Here is a 19,121-nt window from a genome sequence, read left to right as displayed (position 1 = left end):
GAGAGGAAAACAATGATGGTCCAAAAGAGGTCGATCAAACAATTGATTTTAATGAATACACGCAGCGTGGGGAGACGTAAACTGTAAAACATCAGTTGTAAATCCCCACCCAAAAATACACTTCAGATTGCTTTTATAACATCAGGGTATTATGACGCCCCCTCTTGCGTTTACAAGCACATAATTTGCATCTTAAGAACATTCTTTGCCCCTTGTACAGACAATGATCTATTCTAAGAAATAAATGCAGACACAGAAGTTCCCCTTTCTGGCATCCTCTTTCAAATATGGTGATGATCTCAGGCCTTTGAGGTCCCCATGGACTTGTCCTCCTCTTTGCGTCACCTGTTGCTAGGCAAACTCAAATGCCACAAGAAGCTGAATACATTCAGGCCTTTGCTCAGCTACTATTTTACTGTAACAATATACTCAGCATATAAGCTTTTAAGATTATAGATTTAACTCAACGATTTAAGTGGTTGTAACTGCACCTGTAATAAACATGTTAATATTTGATTATGATAACCCCTGTAATACAAATTATAACATAATGCCAGCAACTTCAATAAATGCTTGGATATAAATGTCTCTTCCCGAGGCGTCAAAAGAGGAATTGTGGAATTACAGGGATTATTTCATATAACCATCATCTTTATCATTGCATTAATTATCATTTCATCCAAGCATTTATTGAAGTTGCTGGCATAGTACAGATATAAAATGCTCCATTTGAAATTAAAAATCCAGCACTTTCAAAAAATGTGCTTGGATGCATGTTGGTGTCTGTCTCCGCCTGCAGACAGGAGGAAGAACTTTTGGGCCCTAATTATTTTAAATTTGTAATTTATTTTCTCTGAGGAAGGTCCGAGGTTTAAAGAAGTGCAGTACATCTGCCGTCCTTACAGATCTGCCAGTGATCTTTTTGCTCCCACACATAATACATACACATTTTCAGTGACCTTTATATACACTCTCTATGATAAGCTTGTTCTTGTTTGTTTTCATTTTAAGCAACTGATTCAACATAAGGATTAAAACAGAAAGAAAAACCCTTGAAATAACCCGTGTGTGAAATCCATAATAAAGATAGCATTAAATAAATAAATATGTCAAACCCCTGAGATCCAACCTGACAATCACTTGTTCCATGATGACTAAAGAAAGTGTAGTTACTTCTTGCAGACCCAGTGACGCCGACTCTAAGAGTTTCATTTTCCAGGAAAACAGCTGATCCTCACACTCCTATATAAGTCCAGTCGTCCAACACAGTCCAGGCTTAGGCTCCTGATCCTGAGTGCAACAATGGGTCTGTGTGAGTACAGCTGCCTTTTTCAAATCATCTCTACATCATATAAGCTTGTGATTGTAGCATCACAGAAAATGTCTAAATATTTCAGGCTGAGCTTTGGTAAGATGTTTTTTTCTTTCTTTCTTATGTTTCAGTGACAGCCGCAGCAATCGCAGCCGGGGCAGGTAACAAACCTCTTTGTTTATTGATGTCTTTTTACCTCTAAAACTCAAAAGTGAAGTCACACATATCATACATGTATTCATTTTGAAGCATCCTGATGATCAGTAACCAAGTGTTTCTTCCTGTTGTCAGGTGGAGCAGTGGTCTCTGCTCCTATTGTCCTGGGGGGCTGTAGGTTTCACCTCAGCTGGAATAGCAGTTGGTTCCTACGCTGCAAGCTGGATGTCTGCAGCTGCTATAGCCAATGGAGGAGGGTGGCAGCAGGTAGTGCAGTGGCTGTTTTGCAGTCAGCAGGTAAAAAAAAAAAAAAAAGTAATAAATGTTTTATCAGCGATTACTCAAAACCTTTATTATAAACCTGAAAGATCCAAGAAACAATAACATGCGACTGTGCTGCAGTGGCGATGTCTGACGGACTATTAGGGCCACGTTAAGAAAAATATTATCATTTTGAGAATAAAGTCGAAATGTGGAGATTACAAGTGTCTGAAGACAAACTGCCACAGTTGCTACTGTATATCATCAGAGTTTGTGAAATTGTGCTTCAGAATCAGTTTTAGTAACAAAGAAAGAAATGATTTCTCTTTTAGCTCATAAACACAGTGTGATGATAAGTGTTAGGTTGTACAAAAAGCCACGGCTGGCAATGGACCAGAGCGTTCTCATTTTTGCGATCTCGTCATGTAGGAACGTGTTGGGTACCCGAAAGCGTAAAATGTTGACGATTTGTCACATAGCGTAAAATATTACGCTTAGGGAGTGAGAACGTGTTGAATGGACAGATGCGAGGTTATCGATGGTTACACCTTCGTGCAATAAAAAGGGTGAATGTTGTATTACAAGACAGCTGATCAATTTGTTTCACTAACTCATCTAAATAAGTAATTTTCTTTAGTGGATATAGCGCATGTGGCAGTTTGTGTTCAAACAGTAATTTCCATATCAACAATATTTCTCTTGTGGCTCTAATACTCCGTCGTAGGATAAAGCCTCCTCTCTTCTATGCAACTCAGTTACTTGATCTAACTGCTCGATCAGCTGTCTGGTATTCTGAAGCTTGTTTTCTCTCTGCAGGTATGGCAGGTCTGTCTGGGGCCGCCACCGCAGCCGTGGGTACTGTTGGAGGAGCTGTTGGAGGATTGGTGGCTGCTCTCATCTGAGACCAGGAATTATGATAATCAGAAAGAAAAAATAATAATAGTAATAAATGATATATTTACTGCTGCCAATTGGAAACAGTTGCAATACTATCAGCGTCATGCTTCAGCAAAGCTTGGCTGAAATTTGAGTGCTGGTAATGCTGTGGTGTTTTATTACAAAACACATGAACACGGTCAAATTGTGCAACTTTAAATAAAGCCCTAATAAAATAATGAAAAACATTTTAAAGTTGTGGTTATTTGTATTGTTATGTTTATATGTTATTATTTATTTATGTATGTGTTATCTTAAAAAAATAAGACATGTATCATTATTTTTATGTAACTGAGTCCTAAGGCTGACATACTTACTATATTTGCTATAAAAATAAAGCGATCACCAAAGCTTGAAGTGAAAACACAAAGTTGGACACACTGAGTGTCGCACATGATACAAATTCTACCTGTAAGCATAAATTATTTGGATTTTATTTTTTCACTGCATTATTATCTGCTGACAAATACGTGATATCTTTCCATCTGGTTATAAATTGATGGTCTGCCAAAAACTGATTTCCGACATTTAAACTGTTATGAATGACGTAATGGCATTTAATCTAATGCAATTCTTTCATGAACGAAATCAACATATATTTATTTTATTTTATGATATAAAGAACATTTCTTTCAGAAGCTACGGTCACAAACACACTGGTTTCTTTATTTTATACATGTGATCCCTTCGTAAACCTACTAACACCACCCCATTTATCAATATAAGCAGAAATAAGAAACACAAAAAGTAAAGAGAAATCACTCTCCACTCTGTGTTGCTCTCTGTCGCCCTCTGTTGTTCAGCAGTGAAAATAAAGTTTTGTCTCCGAGGAAATGAAACCTTGCTTGCTATAAAAATCAGCCCATTTCAGAGCAGACGCAGAGCAGATAAAGACATGGACCCCGGTGAGTCATTTGAGTTTATGTGCATGGATCGTCTTTGAGAAAGAAAAAAAAAGATGGATTTTAATGTCTGTTCTTATGTTGTGTTATAGTGACAGCTGTGTGCAGTGCTGCAAGAGCAGGTAAGCAGTTTATTTAATTTTAACTCATTTGAATCAAAGCCCGATCTATGTCTGATCCATGTCTTGTCTTCCTGCAGTAGGTGCTGTAGTCGCCGCTCCTGCTCTTCTGGGAGCTGCTGGTTTCACCTCAGCAGGAATAGCTGCAGGCTCCTACGCTGCAGGCATGATGTCGTCTGCTGCAGTTGCTAATGGAGGAGGAGTGGCAGCTGGAAGTGTGGTGGCTGTTTTGCAGTCAGCAGGTAAATTAATAATTAGACGTTTTATTCGGATTTTAACTTGCAACAACATGCAAAAAGGCAATTTTCATGAAAATATCACAATTTTAGATTGGATAATGACACTATTGTGTCATTATGATAATAAATATAACAATGACATCATCAATTATATCATTAATGATAACGATAACTGTGAATAATGATGATGATAATGATACAGTACACTGTGATATCAGCAGGACCGAAGTGATATTTACTTATTAGGCACAAAGTATAAGTATTTCTCAGCTTCTTTGTGTAATGGTGATGCAGGTGCAGCTGGTCTGTCAGCTACTGTTGGTGCTGCTGTGGCTGGTGCTGGAGCAGCAGTGGGATGGTTGGCGAGTTTCATCAGCTGAAAATCATGAAGAACTCATATATTTGCTTTATGCCAAAACTGGAAGTCTTGTTACTCTGCTAAAGTTTTTTCTCACCATTTTATGCAAACACTTTTTCATTATTATGTTTTGACTATTAGAAAATTATATTAAATTTAATAAAAATGCATTTAAAAGGTTTACTACCTCATTGTCTTATTTTAAATAAACCCTTTCACGCGCAGTGGTCACTACAGTGGACAGCTATTCAAAGGCTGTTTTCTTGTATTTGTGTCAGTGTTGATGGTTTACTTGCACATAAACCACTACATTGGACACTGATGTGTCATACCACTGGTCATTTAATGTTACTGTAGATGAATGAAGTGTTTCATTGTATTTGTTGTTATTTAATCCGGTCATGCATGAATTATGACAACGTTAATCAGGAGTTTTTTCTTAAGTATTTTTATTCACCTTTTTATGCCTAAAGGTGAATAAAAATACTTAAGAAAAAACTCCTGATCGAAGTTGTCATAATTCATGCACGAAAGGGTTAAGTATTACAACAATGCAAAGTATTACAACAATAATATTGTTTTTAGCTGTTTGTAATATTAACTGTACTCTTAAACTTAAATACAAGAACAACAGAAGTTCTTACAGATGGACGACTGATAAGGCAGGTTTAAGAGTGCAGTCAGAACTGAACATAACTGCCATGTGTATAGTTTTTCTCTCTTTTAGTTTACAGTTAACAGGAAGCCATTTTAATGTCACCTCACAGATTATCATCATCATGATTACAGCAACTGTTAGCATGTTCGTTTATTCACCTTGAGAACTCACCTCCAAAACATTTATTCCTTTGATAAATGTATTTGTAAGGCATTGAATGATTAAAGATGAGCATCTACATGAATCCTGTCAGGCTCATGTGCAGGTGTGTGGAGAGAAGGAAGAGAGGACCCAAACGCAGGACTTGAACGCTGGTAAAGGATGGTGTTTATTATACCGACAGGAGGAAAAGAACATAAGATGACTGAACTGAACCGGAAACACACATGCAGAATCAACAATGACAGGACAATAAACTGAGAGAAACGGAGGGTTTAAATACACTAGGTAATGATAATAAGAACCAGGTGATACACACAGCTGAATTAAATCTAACTAATAACACAGGAAGTGGAATAGAACATAACGCACACAGGTCAAAGCTAACATAATAAAACAGGAAACAGTGACAAAGTCCAAAACTGAAAACACTGGGTCAATGACCCAGGAACCCTGACAGATCCCTTTTGTTCAGAAAACCACAGGCTGTTAACTGCAGCCAGTCTTCCCAAAAGAGAGTAACGTGGCTCAGCAGTATACAAAATTTTATATGAGAATGTGCGTCTATCTAATTGGTTAAAACTGATGGGGAGAAATTATAGTTTGCACTAAACTATCCCTTCGTTGGTGCCCCAAACTAGTCCCAGCCTCTCAGCACTAAAGATTTTTCCCTATTTTCTAACCTTTTCCAAATAACGTGTTGTCTTACTGACCATGAGAGCAACCCTGGCTGAGTTACAGGATACTGTTTTTGTCTCATGCAGTCCCGATGACCCACACACCACAGCATTTCAGTCAGGTTAAGGTCTGGACTTTAATTTGCATGCGCTTTTATTTTCACATTAAATTTGTAAAGACAACATGATATCAGTCATTGGATCAGATAAAACATCTTCACCCTCTACAATGATATTTTATTTCAAAATGATGGGAAAAAATCAGCAACAAAGGTTATCAAACATTTTTGTAATTCTCAAATCATCCTTTAATCTGAGTCTCTGACATTTACATATAAGAATACATTTTCATTCAGGATATTGAGATTTGTCACAGGAGGAAACATTTGTAGGCCAGTATATGTTTATTCAATGTGTTAATCTTCGCATTTCAGAGTCACGATACACATAGATGAGATCACCCAACCCACTGCTCTTAATGCAAGAAAGGATTTCCTCCTAAGCAAACAGAACATATAACAAAAGGTAAAACAGGTCATTCAAACTAACCTGCCCTGACAAATTCAATGTACAGAACTTGTTTTGAAGTAAGAAAGAAAAGGTCCTAATCCTTTATTCATCTGGTTCCTGAATGTAAAGGAGGACTATTCATGGGTGAGGCTTCATCACATTCCATTGCTGTTGTCACTGCAGTTGTGTGACGTCACAATTATGTCACAACTACCAGAAGTTACAAAGTGCTTCAAAAATGGAAATAGTACAAATTTAAATGAACAAGTAGGATAAAAAATAAATAAATAAACAAGAGCAATAAAAAAAAACATAACTACATGTCAAACATTCAGAAAAGCTTTTTAATGTAAAAAAAAAATGCAAAATTAAGAAGCAACACTTAAGGCAATAAAGTTCCTGTCCTCCATGAACTGTTCCATCACAGAAAAAGAAATTCCCTCTCTTGACATTTTCCAGAGGTTTTGTGTTTTGTTTAGATGAAACTTTGCAAAGCTGTGCTGCCTTGTTCTTTTAAAAGAGAAGAGGCTTCTCATGGCAGCCCTTCCAGCCATTTTCTAATTGAACTGCCATGAGCTTTAGGATAATAACAGATAATTATAGAGAATAACAGAGTCAGTGATGAAGCTCTTTGCTTTTGTTTTGTTTTGTTTGCAATTTCTCTAATCCTTGCATGGTCTGACCTTCCAATAGGATTGTGGGATTATGCTAGTACACACCTGACCAGTAAATCACAGCTGCAGAAAACAAACACCAAGCAGTATATCAGTGAAGAGCCTGGTTTAAAAAAAAAAAAAAAAAAAAAAAAAAAAGACTTTCTTTCTAACAGATATGCCTTAATTTGTATCTCCATCAATGATATTATTGTAGGTCATCTCAGTCCTGAAATTATCAGTGTTGTCTTCAGGTCTTTAAATCCACTTTTTATATTTCTTCCATGTTTCATTTAAAGTGGTAGAAATAATTTTTTGAACCCTTGAAGAATTTGTATGTTTCCTCACTTACAAAGAAATGAAGAGTCTCGAATTTTTATGGTAGTTCAATTTTAATGGAGAGAGACAGGAAAAGAAACACATTACAAAAAACGTGTAAATTGCCCGTCACTGACTGAAACGGGTGTTTGAGCCCATTAGATACAGATAGATTACTTGGTCTGTAAGAGTGATACATTTATGGACTATGGATTTGATATTGTTACTGTACATTATATGATGGTGTTTACAATAAAAACAACAATACTTTTATTTTGCATGTTTTTTCATTTTCAAATTAAATTCATGAAGAGAACAGAAGCATCATATCAGTCTTTGGATCTGATAAAAGATCTTCATCCTCTACAATGATATTTTATTTCAAAATGATGGATAAAAATCAGCAACAATTTTAATCAATGATTCAGTTCTCAAATCATGCTTTATCTGAGTGTTGGAAATTTACACATAAGAATAAAGTTTCATTCAGAATATTGAGATTTGTCACAGGAGGAAATATTTATAGGCCAGTTTGTGTTAATCTTCATATATAACAGTCACATTACACGCAAATGAGAACATCCAACCTGCTGCTTTTCCAACATTGCCAAACAATAAAGTGGCAATCCATGGCAGACCTGCTGCACCTACAGTGAAATCAAATTAGACACCATTAGCTGTTTGTTATACTTGTTCAACATGAGCTTTTATTATTCATCTTCATCCCCTGATTTACATAAATTATTTTATTTATTGTTGGAAAGGCTGTCAACTGTGTGGGGAGCCCCCACACAGTTGACAGCCTTTATGAACCTTTATTTATAGAGACGTGTCCAATAAGAACATTTCATATGTTTGACATTTAGATAAACATTAAAAGCCACCTAAATATGACATCAGTTTGGCAGCGATGGAGCCTCCTGCTATTCCAGCTGAAGTGAACCCCGATGCAGCAACAATGGCAGGAGTCAGAATCACAGTTCCATTAGGTCCTAGATTGAAAAAAAAACTTATATTAAAGATTTTCATATCAAAATTATGCTGTGGTTAATGTGATGGCGTACCTGCAGACCCAAGGACTGCCCTGCCTGTTAATGAAATGCAAAAAGATGTCAAATAAAATCTTTACAGTAACAATAATAATTCATATAGACTGCATAATAGGATAACACTGTTTTATAGATAGATAGATAGATAGATAGATAGATAGATAGATAGATAGATAGATAGATAGATAGATAGATAGATACTCACATATTTCTTCCAAGCCTATGTCCATGCTTTCAAAGACAACACACAGATGACACCAAGAGCTCAACTGCAGATATGGAAACCTGATGCATGTTTTTTACTTTTGTTTTCCAAGAACTGTCACTCCCATTTCTCATATATGAACAGAGGAGGAGCAGCATAGGGATGTAGTTTTAAAAATATAACACTAACATATTCATCTGTAGTTCATATTTGTGGAAACACTGACTTCATTGCCTTATAAAAAGAAAACAAAACATATTTCTTTGCAATGATCCAAATAAAGTCATTGCATGTAACAACAGGCTATGCACATAACATGTTTTGTAATAATAACTTTATAATAAACAAACCTGTCATGGTCCTGGGTCTTTAACCCAGTACTACTTAAACAGACTAAACAAGCCTTTTAAAGTCGTCTACTACTACTCATGGTGGTATTTTGCCTCTCATGTACTCGGTTAGCACAAGTTTTTCCCTTGTGCTTATCCTGTGTCTCTGCGCTACGATTTAGGATTATTATTCAACCCACCTGTAGTTGCCTCATGCCGAGGCTGGTTGGCCAAATGGGTTGAAAAACTAACTGCCTGCAAGCGACCCGCCTCCTCAAGCAACCCGCCTCCTCAAGCAACCCGCCTCCTCAAGCAACCCGCCTCCGGCACTCACTGAACCTCCGGATCAGTCTTCTGTCCTAGAGGAGTATCGTGATCTTCAAGAGGTTTTCACTAAGGTTAAAACTATATCACTCCCCCCTCACAGGCCCTATGACTGTGCCATAGACATCCTCTCTGAAACTCCACTACCTTTGAGCCGTCTTTACAGCCTGTCATGGCCTGAGAGGAAGGCTATGGAAAAATATATTCAAGAGTCTTTCGCAGCAGGCATCATCCATCCTTCCTCTTCCCTGGTAGGCGCAGGTTTCTTCTTTGTGGCCAAAAAAAGATAAGACGCTGTGTCCCTGTATTGATTACAGAGGTTTAAATGAAATCACAGTGAAAAACAAATACCCCTCACCTCTCATCACCTTCACTGAACCACTCCAAGGGGACACCAATTTCACTAAACCGGACCTTTGTAATGCCTTCCATTTGGTCCACATCATGGAGGGGGATGAGTGTTTAACACTCCTGTCAGGGTTCTGGGTCATTGACCCAGCATTTTGAGTTTATTTTATAATTTTGTTTCTTTTGCTGTTTTGGGGGAAACGTTTAAGTTTTACCTTTACTATTAGTATGAAGTTTAGCCTTGGTTATGCTTTTAAGTTTAGTTAGACTTATCATGTTTTCCTGTTGATGCATCATTCCCTATTTCCTGTGTGAGTTTGTCATGTCCTCGGTGTATGTTCCTTATGTTATGTCCATGTCTCTCTCCGTGTTTTCGTCTCCCGTTCATGTTTCTATGTTCCCAAGTCTGGTTCTCCCCTGTTTCGCCCCCGTTCCCTGAGTCAAGTCCGTGTGTCTTAGTCTGCATGTTTCCTGTATTATTTTGGTAGTATTCCTTCCCGTGTTCATTGTGTTCTGTTTTACTTTCCCCATGTCATTTTGTTTATTCACCCAAGCTGTGTTCACCCCACCTCTTCCCTCGTCACCCTCTTATGTATTTATGTTGTAAGTTGTCATTTATTCTGGGTCAGATCGTCTGTTTGTATCCCGCCATGTCTCAGGAATCTGTGTCCAGATTTTCATGTTTTACGTTCCCTTTGTTCACGTGTTTAGTTTAGCTTTTCCAGTTTAGTTTGTCTTAGCTCCTTCTCAGTTGGCTTTTGCCTTTTTGTTTGTTAGTTTTGCCACCAGTCATGATAAATGGCTCGCCTTTTGTTAGGAATTCTGTTTCCTTCCTTTGTCTGCTCCCTAAAACGACACACGATCTGCCGCCTCTGCAAATCGTGACAACAAATTTAGGGCATCTTCAGTGTTTCCTTGGTTTTGCCTCACTTCATTCATAACTAAAGCCAGGTAGCAGCGCCACTCACTCGCCTTACCTCCACAATTGATACTTTTGTCTGGTCCAAAGAAGTGCAAGCAGCTGAAAAAACTATTCACCTCAGCACCCAGTTTGGTTCATCCTGACACCAAGAAGCAGATGCATCTGATTTCAGTGTGAGGGCAGTCCTCTGCCAGCATTCAGGCCCACAAGGTAAGCTACAGCCTTGTTTCTTTTTTTCTGATTTTCAGATTTCTCCTTCATTGGATTTTCAAAATTTTGCTTCTCATGCTCCAAGTATCCTTGTAGTCCATCACTCTGGATTAGGTGAAAATGATTAGGGTTAAATGCAGTATAATAAAGCTGAAAGTGCAATTGAGATATTCTTTTTTTATTATTTGACGCCTGTATGCATACAGCATGTATCACTTCTCAATCATTTATTGCACTTCTTGCTTATCAGTGAGGTGCTTTTAGTGCTTTATCTATGTTTGTGTGGGGACTTGTTATAAATCAGTCTTCAACCTTTAATCTCTCTCTGGAAATGACTGGGATTAAATGCAGTCAAACAACGCTTACGTGAAACTGTGTCCTGTCATAATTTCTAGTGCTGCCATTTCGTAGGATCTCCTGTCCAGGGCTCCTGAAACGTTGGTTGTTCTTATAATTCATCTCAACTTCTGCTCTTGTGTCTGCTGTGATAAGCCTTTTATACTCACCCATTTTATTTCCTTTCTGTTTCTCATTATTTTTCTTAACAAAATTAAAACCAGAATTAAGGTATGACTCAAGTACCTGAAGACATTTTACACTAGTTGGTACCTGCTGTCTTTCCTGTGTTACATCCCACACCCCAAAGACCTGAACAATTAAAATTACATTAAAATTTGTTGTTTTTAATGATTTTTTTTGAGAATACATAAAGTTATAGATTAACAGACAGTGACTTTTTTGTACCGCCCAAAATAAAATGACAGTACGTTATTTATAACCAATCTGTCATTTCTATCCGGTCTTTAAGTGATGACGTGATGAATGCTGCCTCCGGGCCCAAACTACTCTGCGTTTAATAAGGCTGTTGTGTTAATGACTAACCTCGTATTGTGGATGAATTATCTCCGTGGTTCTCCTGACTGAAGTTTGGTACGTTTACAGCATCCTGCCATGCGATTACATTTGTCCCTAAGCATTGGGAACCCTCACATTAACCTTTATCGAGAGGAGAAAAAAGTCCTCCGTTCGTTAGCGTTCATCCTCCAGCTTCACTGGGCTAATGTTATGCTAACATACCTGTGTCGCTAGCGATCACGTAGTACATCATCTTAGCTGCGTCCCAAAACCTAGGCCACATCCTTCAGAGGACCCAGCCTTTGCGGTCTACGTGGACCGGGTCCTTCGAAGGCCAGAGAAGGCTGGAAGTGCGAGGCTGTGAAATGGGACAGTCTAGCCTTCAGATCTGCGTCACCGCTGTCTCGGTGGAGTTTAATAAACTCAGCCGTCTGCTCCTTGCTATCTAAAATATATCAGGACACTGGAATAAACTCCCCAACTCTACCATCTCACACTTCTGTTTAATCAGTTTTCTGTTTGACGTTTATTCAGCTGTGTGAAATCCCGGAGGAACCCACCCGAGGGATTAATAAAGTTTTATTTAATCTAATCTAATCTAATCTAATAACTTTGATCTCAGCCAAACCGTTTTACTCTGGAACAAATAAAACACTGAAAAAACCCAAACAATAACATTTTTAAGTTAGCTGATTGGTTTATATATCACGTAAACTTCTCGCCGGCTCCAGTGACCATTGAACCCCCCGGCTAGCTATCGAGCGGGTGGGTAACAGACGTCTCCAAAAACATCGGAGCACTTTTGCAAATATGTGATGTCTTGATAAACCAAGCAGATATTTGAAGTTTACACAGCTACTTTCTCGCCTGAAAATATGTTAAAAGTTTATTTTGTGACCTAGAAAGAGTAATAAGAGTAATATTAAAACTTAGTAGCAGCCGCCATTGTTGGAAACTGGAATTGGCTGGGCCGCGCAATGAATTCTGGGATATGGTGGGCCACGAAGGAAACACTCGACCCATCCTTCAAATCTGGGGAAAAGGAGGACGCATTTGTCGGCCGGATTCAGAGGAGTCTACGAATTGGGACAGCCTTCGTTGCGTCGCTGTGACATAATCGGTCTACAAATGCGGCCTCAGGAGAATGCAGCATATGTTTTGGGACACAGCTCTTATACCAGCTAGCCCAACTTCAGTAACCCTACAAACGTCACTGCTGTTTAGTTTCCTGTCTTCATTTATGTCGGAAGTGATAGCAGAGCTGTACATCTTAATTTGTTTCAGAAATCCCTCAGTCAGAACATGGTATATATACAAATGCGGCCGCAGGAGGATGCAGCCCATGAATTTGGAAACACCCATTATATTTAAATGGAAGCTAGCGAGCTAACTCCCTGCTAACTTCTAACTCGATTAAATTTAATAAATTCATGACATAGCATGCATGTTTTCATGGATGCCTAAAAGTTAAACTTAATTGTTACGCCTTGTAGAGCATCCACACTGGTTATCTTATTACTGATGAAAGTATTTAGACAGTATTTCAACTCTCAGTAATGCTGCAGTGATCGTTTGACTTTGGGACCTGCAGCAGAGTTTGGGCCCAGACATGGCTAATGACGTCAGACTTAAAGATAGGATATTTTGGGTTTCATACCATTTTCATACCTGATGTTGCTTTGCATGCCATAACTCGAGCTCCTCCCTCCCTCTCTACAAAGCTGTGAGACTTCATCCACAGCTTTGTAGGGAGGAAATCATTACTGACTAGCACACTGGTTACTCTAACCGTAGCCAAGATGAACACAACAAGTTTGTTTGTACTTGCTTTGACTTTGTACTTTGTCTTCAACTTCAGGTTAAAGACCCCTGAGTACACTTGAAATCATTATGGAGAGCAGAGTAAAGTGACCTTTAGTGGGATTTTTAATCTTGTTTTTTTAATAATCATACTGTGTTTAATATAAGTCTGCAGATGTGGAAGTTAGAGCACCACAGCTTGCAGCACACAGCACTGTGCTGATTCATAATAATGCAAGAAGGAATTTCCTCCTAAGCAAACAGTGAATACAACAAAAGAAAAACAGGTCATTTAAACTAACCTGCCCTGAGAAATTAAATGTACAGAACTTGTTTTGAAGAAAGAAAGAAAAGGCCCTAATGCTTTATTCATCTGATTCCTGAATGTAAAGGACTGTTCATGGGCGAGGCTTCATCACATTCCTTTGCTGTTGTCACTGCAGTTGTGTGACGTCACAGTTATGTCAAACAACTACCAGAATCAAATCAAATCAACTCAAAATGTTTTTTTAAATGTTTTTGTAATTTAATTCTCAAATCATGCTTTAATCTGAGTGTTCGACATTCACACATAAGAATAAAGTTTCATTCAGGCGATTGAGATTTGTCACAGCAGGAAAGATTTATAGGTCAGTTTGTGTTTATTCACTGTGTGAATCTTCATATATCACAGTCACGTTACACACAGTTGAGAGCACCCAAGCCACTGCTGCTCCAGCACTGCCAAACAATAAAGTGACAGCCCATGACAGACCTGACGCACCTAAAGTGAAATCAAATTAGACACCATTAGCTGTTTGTTATATTTGTTCAACATGTGCAAAGCTTTAATTCTTCATAAAATAATTTATGATGTACATAAATTATTTTTCTCATGAACCTTTATTTATAGAGACGTGTCCAATAAGAGCATTTCATATCTTTGACATTTAGATAAACATCAACATTCAAAGTGGACTAAAATATTACAATTTCTAATTTATCTGGCGGTAATCCTGCTCTGTAAGAAAACATGTCTATTTGTTTGGTTACGGGTTTTTTACACACATTAGAGAGAGAGAGAGAGAGAGAGAGAGAATATATAAAAAATTATCTGGTTTACCCCAGGACTGCAAGATTGCTACGAGACCTCCTGCTGCAACTCCACCTCCACTAGCAATTGCTAAATATGACATCAGTTTGGCAGCGATAGAGCCTGCTACTATTCCAGCTGAAGTGAACCCCAGTGTAGCCAGAATGGCAGGAGTCAGAATCACAACTCCACCAGGTACTGGATAAAAAAGTTTATATTAAAGATTTTAATATCAAAATTATGCTGTGGTTAATGTGATGACGTACCTGCAAACATAAGGACCGCCTTGCCTGTTAATGAAATACAAAAAGATTTCAAATAAAATCTTTACAATTATAAAAATAATTCATATCCACTGCATAATGTGATAACACTGTTATAAAAAAATATATATATATACTCACATATCTCTTCAAAGCCTATGTCCATGCTTTCAACGATAACACTCAGACACCAAGAGTTCAACTGCAGTTATGGAAAGCTGATGCATGTCTTTCACTTTTTTTTCAAGAATTGCCACTCCCATTTCTAAAAGAACAATACACACTAGACAGGGGAGGAGCAGCATTATGATGTAGTTTTTGTTTTGTTTTTTAAACAGTAACATATTCATCTTATGATTGTGGAAACCACATAAAAAATGAAAGAAAAATTTATTTGCAGTGATCCAAATAATCTCATTGCAGTAACAATGGGCTCTGCACAATAACAAATTATGTGTGGTAATAACTTCATTATTATAACAACAAACCTGCTAACCACCATGCCACCGTGCTGCCCCACAGCAAGGTCATGAGTTCAGTTCCACCTTTCTTTCTGTGTGGAGTCTGCAGGTTCTCTCCAGGTACTCTCGCTTCCTGCAGTCCAAGAGCTCAACTGCACAGTCCAAACACATGCAGTTAATGGGGCTAGGTCAGTTGGAAAGTCTGAAATTCCCATATGTGTGAATCTGACTGTGAACGATTGTGTCTATGTGTTAGTGATCCCTGAGACAGACTCAGTACCCTGCCTCTTGCCCTAAAACAGGTGGGATTGGCTCAAGTCCCACCCCGTGACCCTGAAAAGGATAAGCAGAAGATGGATGAAGTTTTGACTTGTGGTTATTTTTTCTTTTAAAGTATAAGATCATGTATCTTCTTGTTCCTGAGTATGTTGTTTTCTAGTTCCTCAGAGTTTGTCATTTATAGTTCTTGTCTCTTGTTTTCTTGTTCGTCTCGTCTTCATGTTTATTTACCTTCTGTCTCCCCACTCATGTCCCATGTTTGTCTAGTCTCACTGTGTTCTGTCCACTTTTCACCTCCAGGCTGGATTTGTCATATTATATAAATATTATTTCTCAAATGTTCTGAATGGAGGGTTTAAAGGAGTGTTAGATTTAAACTTACTGAACAAGTCTTTAACTTTTCTGCCTTTTGGTTTAAAGTCATCTGCTACATCATGGAGGAATTTTGGCTCTCATGAGCTTGGTTTCCCATGTTTTTCCTTGTACTAATCCCGTGTCTCTATGCTTTCTGCTATCACAATTTAAGATTGTTATTCAACCTATCTGCAGTTGCCTCACAACTGCTGGTCATTACATACCACTAACCTGAGATTCTGCTGGCTCTTTCCTTCGGAAACATCTACAACATGGAACTCCCATGGGTCAGGCTACTTTGTTTCTAATTTTCTGCTCAGTTTTTTTGTTCCTTTTGTACTTTGCTCTCAGGTTTCACCTGTCATTTCCAAACAGCAGGTAAAATGCCAAAAGTTTGCCCTTAACTATCTGCTATACACAGATGCTGCCACGTATCTCTGTTGTAGGCAACTGAAGTGACTGGCAGCCTTCACAGGGAATAAATGAAATCCTCAATTATCCTAAACATCAACAACAGGTTTTTTTTTTTTAATCTTAGTTGGACTGTGGCACATCAGTCAACTTCAGGTTAGAGACCCCTGAGTACACTTGAAATCATTATGGAGAGCAGAGTAAAGTGACCTTTAGTGGGATTTTTAATCTTGTTTTTTTTAATAATCATACTGTGTTTAATATAAGTCTGCAGATGTGGAAGTTAGAGCACCACAGCTTGCAGCACACAGCACTGTGCTGATTCATAATAATGCAAGAAGGAATTTCCTCCTAAGCAAACAGTGAATACAACAAAAGAAAAACAGGTCATTTAAACTAACCTGTCCTGAGAAATTAAATGTACAGAACTTGTTTTGAAGAAAGAAAGAAAAGGCCCTAATGCTTTATTCATCTGATTCCTGAATGTAAAGGAGGACTGTTCATGGGCGAGGCTTCATCACATTCCTTTGCTGTTGTCACTGCAGTTGTGTGACGTCACAGTTATGTCAAACAACTACCAGAATCAAATCAAATCAACTCAAAATGTTTTTTTAAATGTTTTTGTAATTTAATTCTCAAATCATCCTTTAATCTGAGTGTTCGACATTCACACATAAGAATAAAGTTTCATTCAGGCGATTGAGATTTGTCACAGCAGGAAAGATTTATAGGTCAGTTTGTGTTTATTCACTGTGTGAATCTTCATATATCACAGTCACGTTACACACAGTTGAGAGCACCCAAGCCACTGCTGCTCCAGCACTGCCAAACACTAAAGTGACAGCCCATGACAGACCTGACGCACCTAAAGTGAAATCAAATTAGACACCATTAGCTGTTTGTTATATTTGTTCAACATGTGCAAAGCTTTAATTCTTCATAAAATAATTTATGATGTACATAAATTATTTTTCTCATGAACCTTTATTTATAGAGACGTGTCCAATAAGAGCATTTCATATCTTTGACATTTAGATAAACATCAACATTCAAAGTGGACTAAAATATTACAATTTCTAATTTATCTGGCGGTAATCCTGCTCTGTAAGAAAACATGTCTATTTGTTTGGTTACGGGTTTTTTACACACATTAGAGAGAGAGAGAGAGAGAGAGAGAGAGAGAGAGTGAGAGGGAATATATAAAAAATGATCTGGTTTACCCCAGGACTGCAAGGTTGCTATGACAGCTGCTGCAATTCCACCTCCACCAGTGATTGCAACAAGTGACATCAGTCTGGCAGCGATGGAGCCTGCTACTATTCCAGCTGAAGTGAACCCCAGTGTAGCCAGAATGGCAGGAGTCAGAATCACAACTCCACCAGGTACTGGATAAAAAAGTTTATATTAAAGATTTTAATATCAAAATTATGCTGTGGTTAATGTGATGACGTACCTGCAAACACAAGGACCGCCTTGCCTGTTAATGAAATACAGAAAGATTTCAAATAAAATCTTTACAATTATAAAAATAATTCATATCCACTGCATAATGGAATAACACTGTTATAAAAAAATATATATATATACTCACATATCTCTTCAAAGCCTATGTCCATGCTTTCAACGATAACACTCAGACACCAAGAGTTCAACTGCAGTTATGGAAAGCTGATGCATGTCTTTCACTTTTTTTTCAAGAATTGCCACTCCCATTTCTAAAAGAACAATACACACTAGACAGGGGAGGAGCAGCATTATGATGTAGTTTTTGTTTTGTTTTTTAAACAGTAACATATTCATCTTATGATTGTGGAAACCACATAAAAAATGAAAGAAAAATTTATTTGCAATGATCCAAATAATCTCATTGCAGTAACAATGGGCTCTGCACAATAACAAATTATGTGTGGTAATAACTTCATTATTATAACAACAAACCTGCTAACCACCATGCCACCGTGCTGCCCCACAGCAAGGTCATGAGTTCAGTTCCACCTTTCTTTCTGTGTGGAGTCTGCAGGTTCTCTCCAGGTACTCTCGCTTCCTGCAGTCCAAGAGCTCAACTGCACAGTCCAAACACATGCAGTTAGTGGGGCTAGGTCAGTTGGAAAGTCTGAAATTCCCATATGTGTGAATCTGACTGTGAACGATTGTGTCTATGTGTTAGTGATCCCTGAGACAGACTCAGTACCCTGCCTCTTGCCCTAAAACAGGTGGGATTGGCTCAAGTCCCACCCCCGTGACCCTGAAAAGGATAAGCAGAAGATGGATGAAGTTTTGACTTGTGGTTATTTTTTCTTTTAAAGTATAAGATCATGTATCTTCTTGTTCCTGAGTATGTTGTTTTCTAGTTCCTCAGAGTTTGTCATTTATAGTTCTTGTCTCTTGTTTTCTTGTTCGCCCTCGTCTTCATGTTTATTTACCTTCTGTCTCCCCACTCATGTCCCATGTTTGTCTAGTCTCACTGTGTTCTGTCCACTTTTCACCTCCAGGCTGGATTTGTCATATTATATAAATATTATTTCTCAAATGTTCTGAATGGAGGGTTTAAAGGAGTGTTAGATTTAAACTTACTGAACAAGTCTTTAACTTTTCTGCCTTTTGGTTTAAAGTCATCTGCTACATCATGGAGGAATTTTGGCTCTCATGAGCTTGGTTTCCCATGTTTTTTCCTTGTACTAATCCCGTGTCTCTATGCTTTCTGCTATCACAATTTAAGATTGTTATTCAACCTATCTGCAGTTGCCTCACAACTGCTGGTCATTACATACCACTAACCTGAGATTCTGCTGGCTCTTTCCTTCGGAAACATCTACAACATGGAACTCCCATGGGTCAGGCTACTTTGTTTCTAATTTTCTGCTCAGTTTTTTTGTTCCTTTTGTACTTTGCTCTCAGGTTTCACCTGTCATTTCCAAACAGCAGGTAAAATGCCAAAAGTTTGCCTTTAACTATCTGCTATACACAGATGCTGCCACGTA

At 38.0% G+C, this 19,121-nt stretch overlaps 5 protein-coding genes across 5 annotated transcripts; 2 read left to right on the top strand and 3 right to left on the bottom strand.

Annotated features, from left to right (window-relative positions):
* Positions 1–1,219: 1,219 nt before the first annotated feature.
* LOC120435030 (interferon alpha-inducible protein 27-like protein 2) lies at positions 1,220–2,853 on the top strand. The gene is made up of 4 exons (XM_039603774.1): positions 1,220–1,312; positions 1,444–1,473; positions 1,604–1,765; positions 2,546–2,853. The coding sequence occupies exons 1-4, from the start codon at positions 1,303–1,305 to the stop codon at positions 2,629–2,631; spliced, it is 288 nt and encodes a 95-aa protein (XP_039459708.1). The 5' UTR covers positions 1,220–1,302; the 3' UTR covers positions 2,632–2,853.
* Positions 2,854–3,452: 599 nt separating this feature from the next.
* LOC116322285 (interferon alpha-inducible protein 27-like protein 2A) lies at positions 3,453–4,464 on the top strand. Its single transcript, XM_031742315.2, has 4 exons — positions 3,453–3,570; positions 3,660–3,689; positions 3,767–3,928; positions 4,220–4,464. Exons 1-4 carry the CDS (start codon positions 3,561–3,563, stop codon positions 4,303–4,305), a joined length of 288 nt encoding a protein of 95 aa, XP_031598175.2. The 5' UTR covers positions 3,453–3,560; the 3' UTR covers positions 4,306–4,464.
* Positions 4,465–7,354: 2,890 nt separating this feature from the next.
* Positions 7,355–8,557, bottom strand: LOC120434728 (interferon alpha-inducible protein 27-like protein 2). The gene is made up of 4 exons (XM_039603040.1): positions 8,513–8,557; positions 8,323–8,346; positions 8,143–8,250; positions 7,355–7,905 (listed from the first exon to the last, which is right to left on the bottom strand). Exons 1-4 carry the CDS (start codon positions 8,535–8,537, stop codon positions 7,796–7,798), a joined length of 267 nt encoding a protein of 88 aa, XP_039458974.1. The 5' UTR covers positions 8,538–8,557; the 3' UTR covers positions 7,355–7,795.
* Positions 8,558–13,716: 5,159 nt separating this feature from the next.
* LOC120435017 (interferon alpha-inducible protein 27-like protein 2A) lies at positions 13,717–14,895 on the bottom strand. The gene is made up of 4 exons (XM_039603745.1): positions 14,777–14,895; positions 14,639–14,662; positions 14,403–14,570; positions 13,717–14,063 (listed from the first exon to the last, which is right to left on the bottom strand). Exons 1-4 carry the CDS (start codon positions 14,799–14,801, stop codon positions 13,942–13,944), a joined length of 339 nt encoding a protein of 112 aa, XP_039459679.1. The 5' UTR covers positions 14,802–14,895; the 3' UTR covers positions 13,717–13,941.
* A 1,872-nt stretch (positions 14,896–16,767) lies between these two features.
* LOC120435018 (interferon alpha-inducible protein 27-like protein 2A) lies at positions 16,768–17,811 on the bottom strand. The gene is made up of 4 exons (XM_039603746.1): positions 17,732–17,811; positions 17,594–17,617; positions 17,361–17,525; positions 16,768–17,005 (listed from the first exon to the last, which is right to left on the bottom strand). The coding sequence occupies exons 1-4, from the start codon at positions 17,754–17,756 to the stop codon at positions 16,884–16,886; spliced, it is 336 nt and encodes a 111-aa protein (XP_039459680.1). The 5' UTR covers positions 17,757–17,811; the 3' UTR covers positions 16,768–16,883.
* Between the last annotated feature and the right edge of the window lie 1,310 nt (positions 17,812–19,121).

The sequence above is a fragment of the Oreochromis aureus genome, linkage group 19 (genome assembly GCF_013358895.1).
Source record: "Oreochromis aureus strain Israel breed Guangdong linkage group 19, ZZ_aureus, whole genome shotgun sequence".
NCBI lineage: Eukaryota > Metazoa > Chordata > Actinopteri > Cichliformes > Cichlidae > Oreochromis > Oreochromis aureus.
Note: the sequence above shows the minus strand (reverse complement) of the source record. Positions and strands in the feature narration are given on the sequence as shown.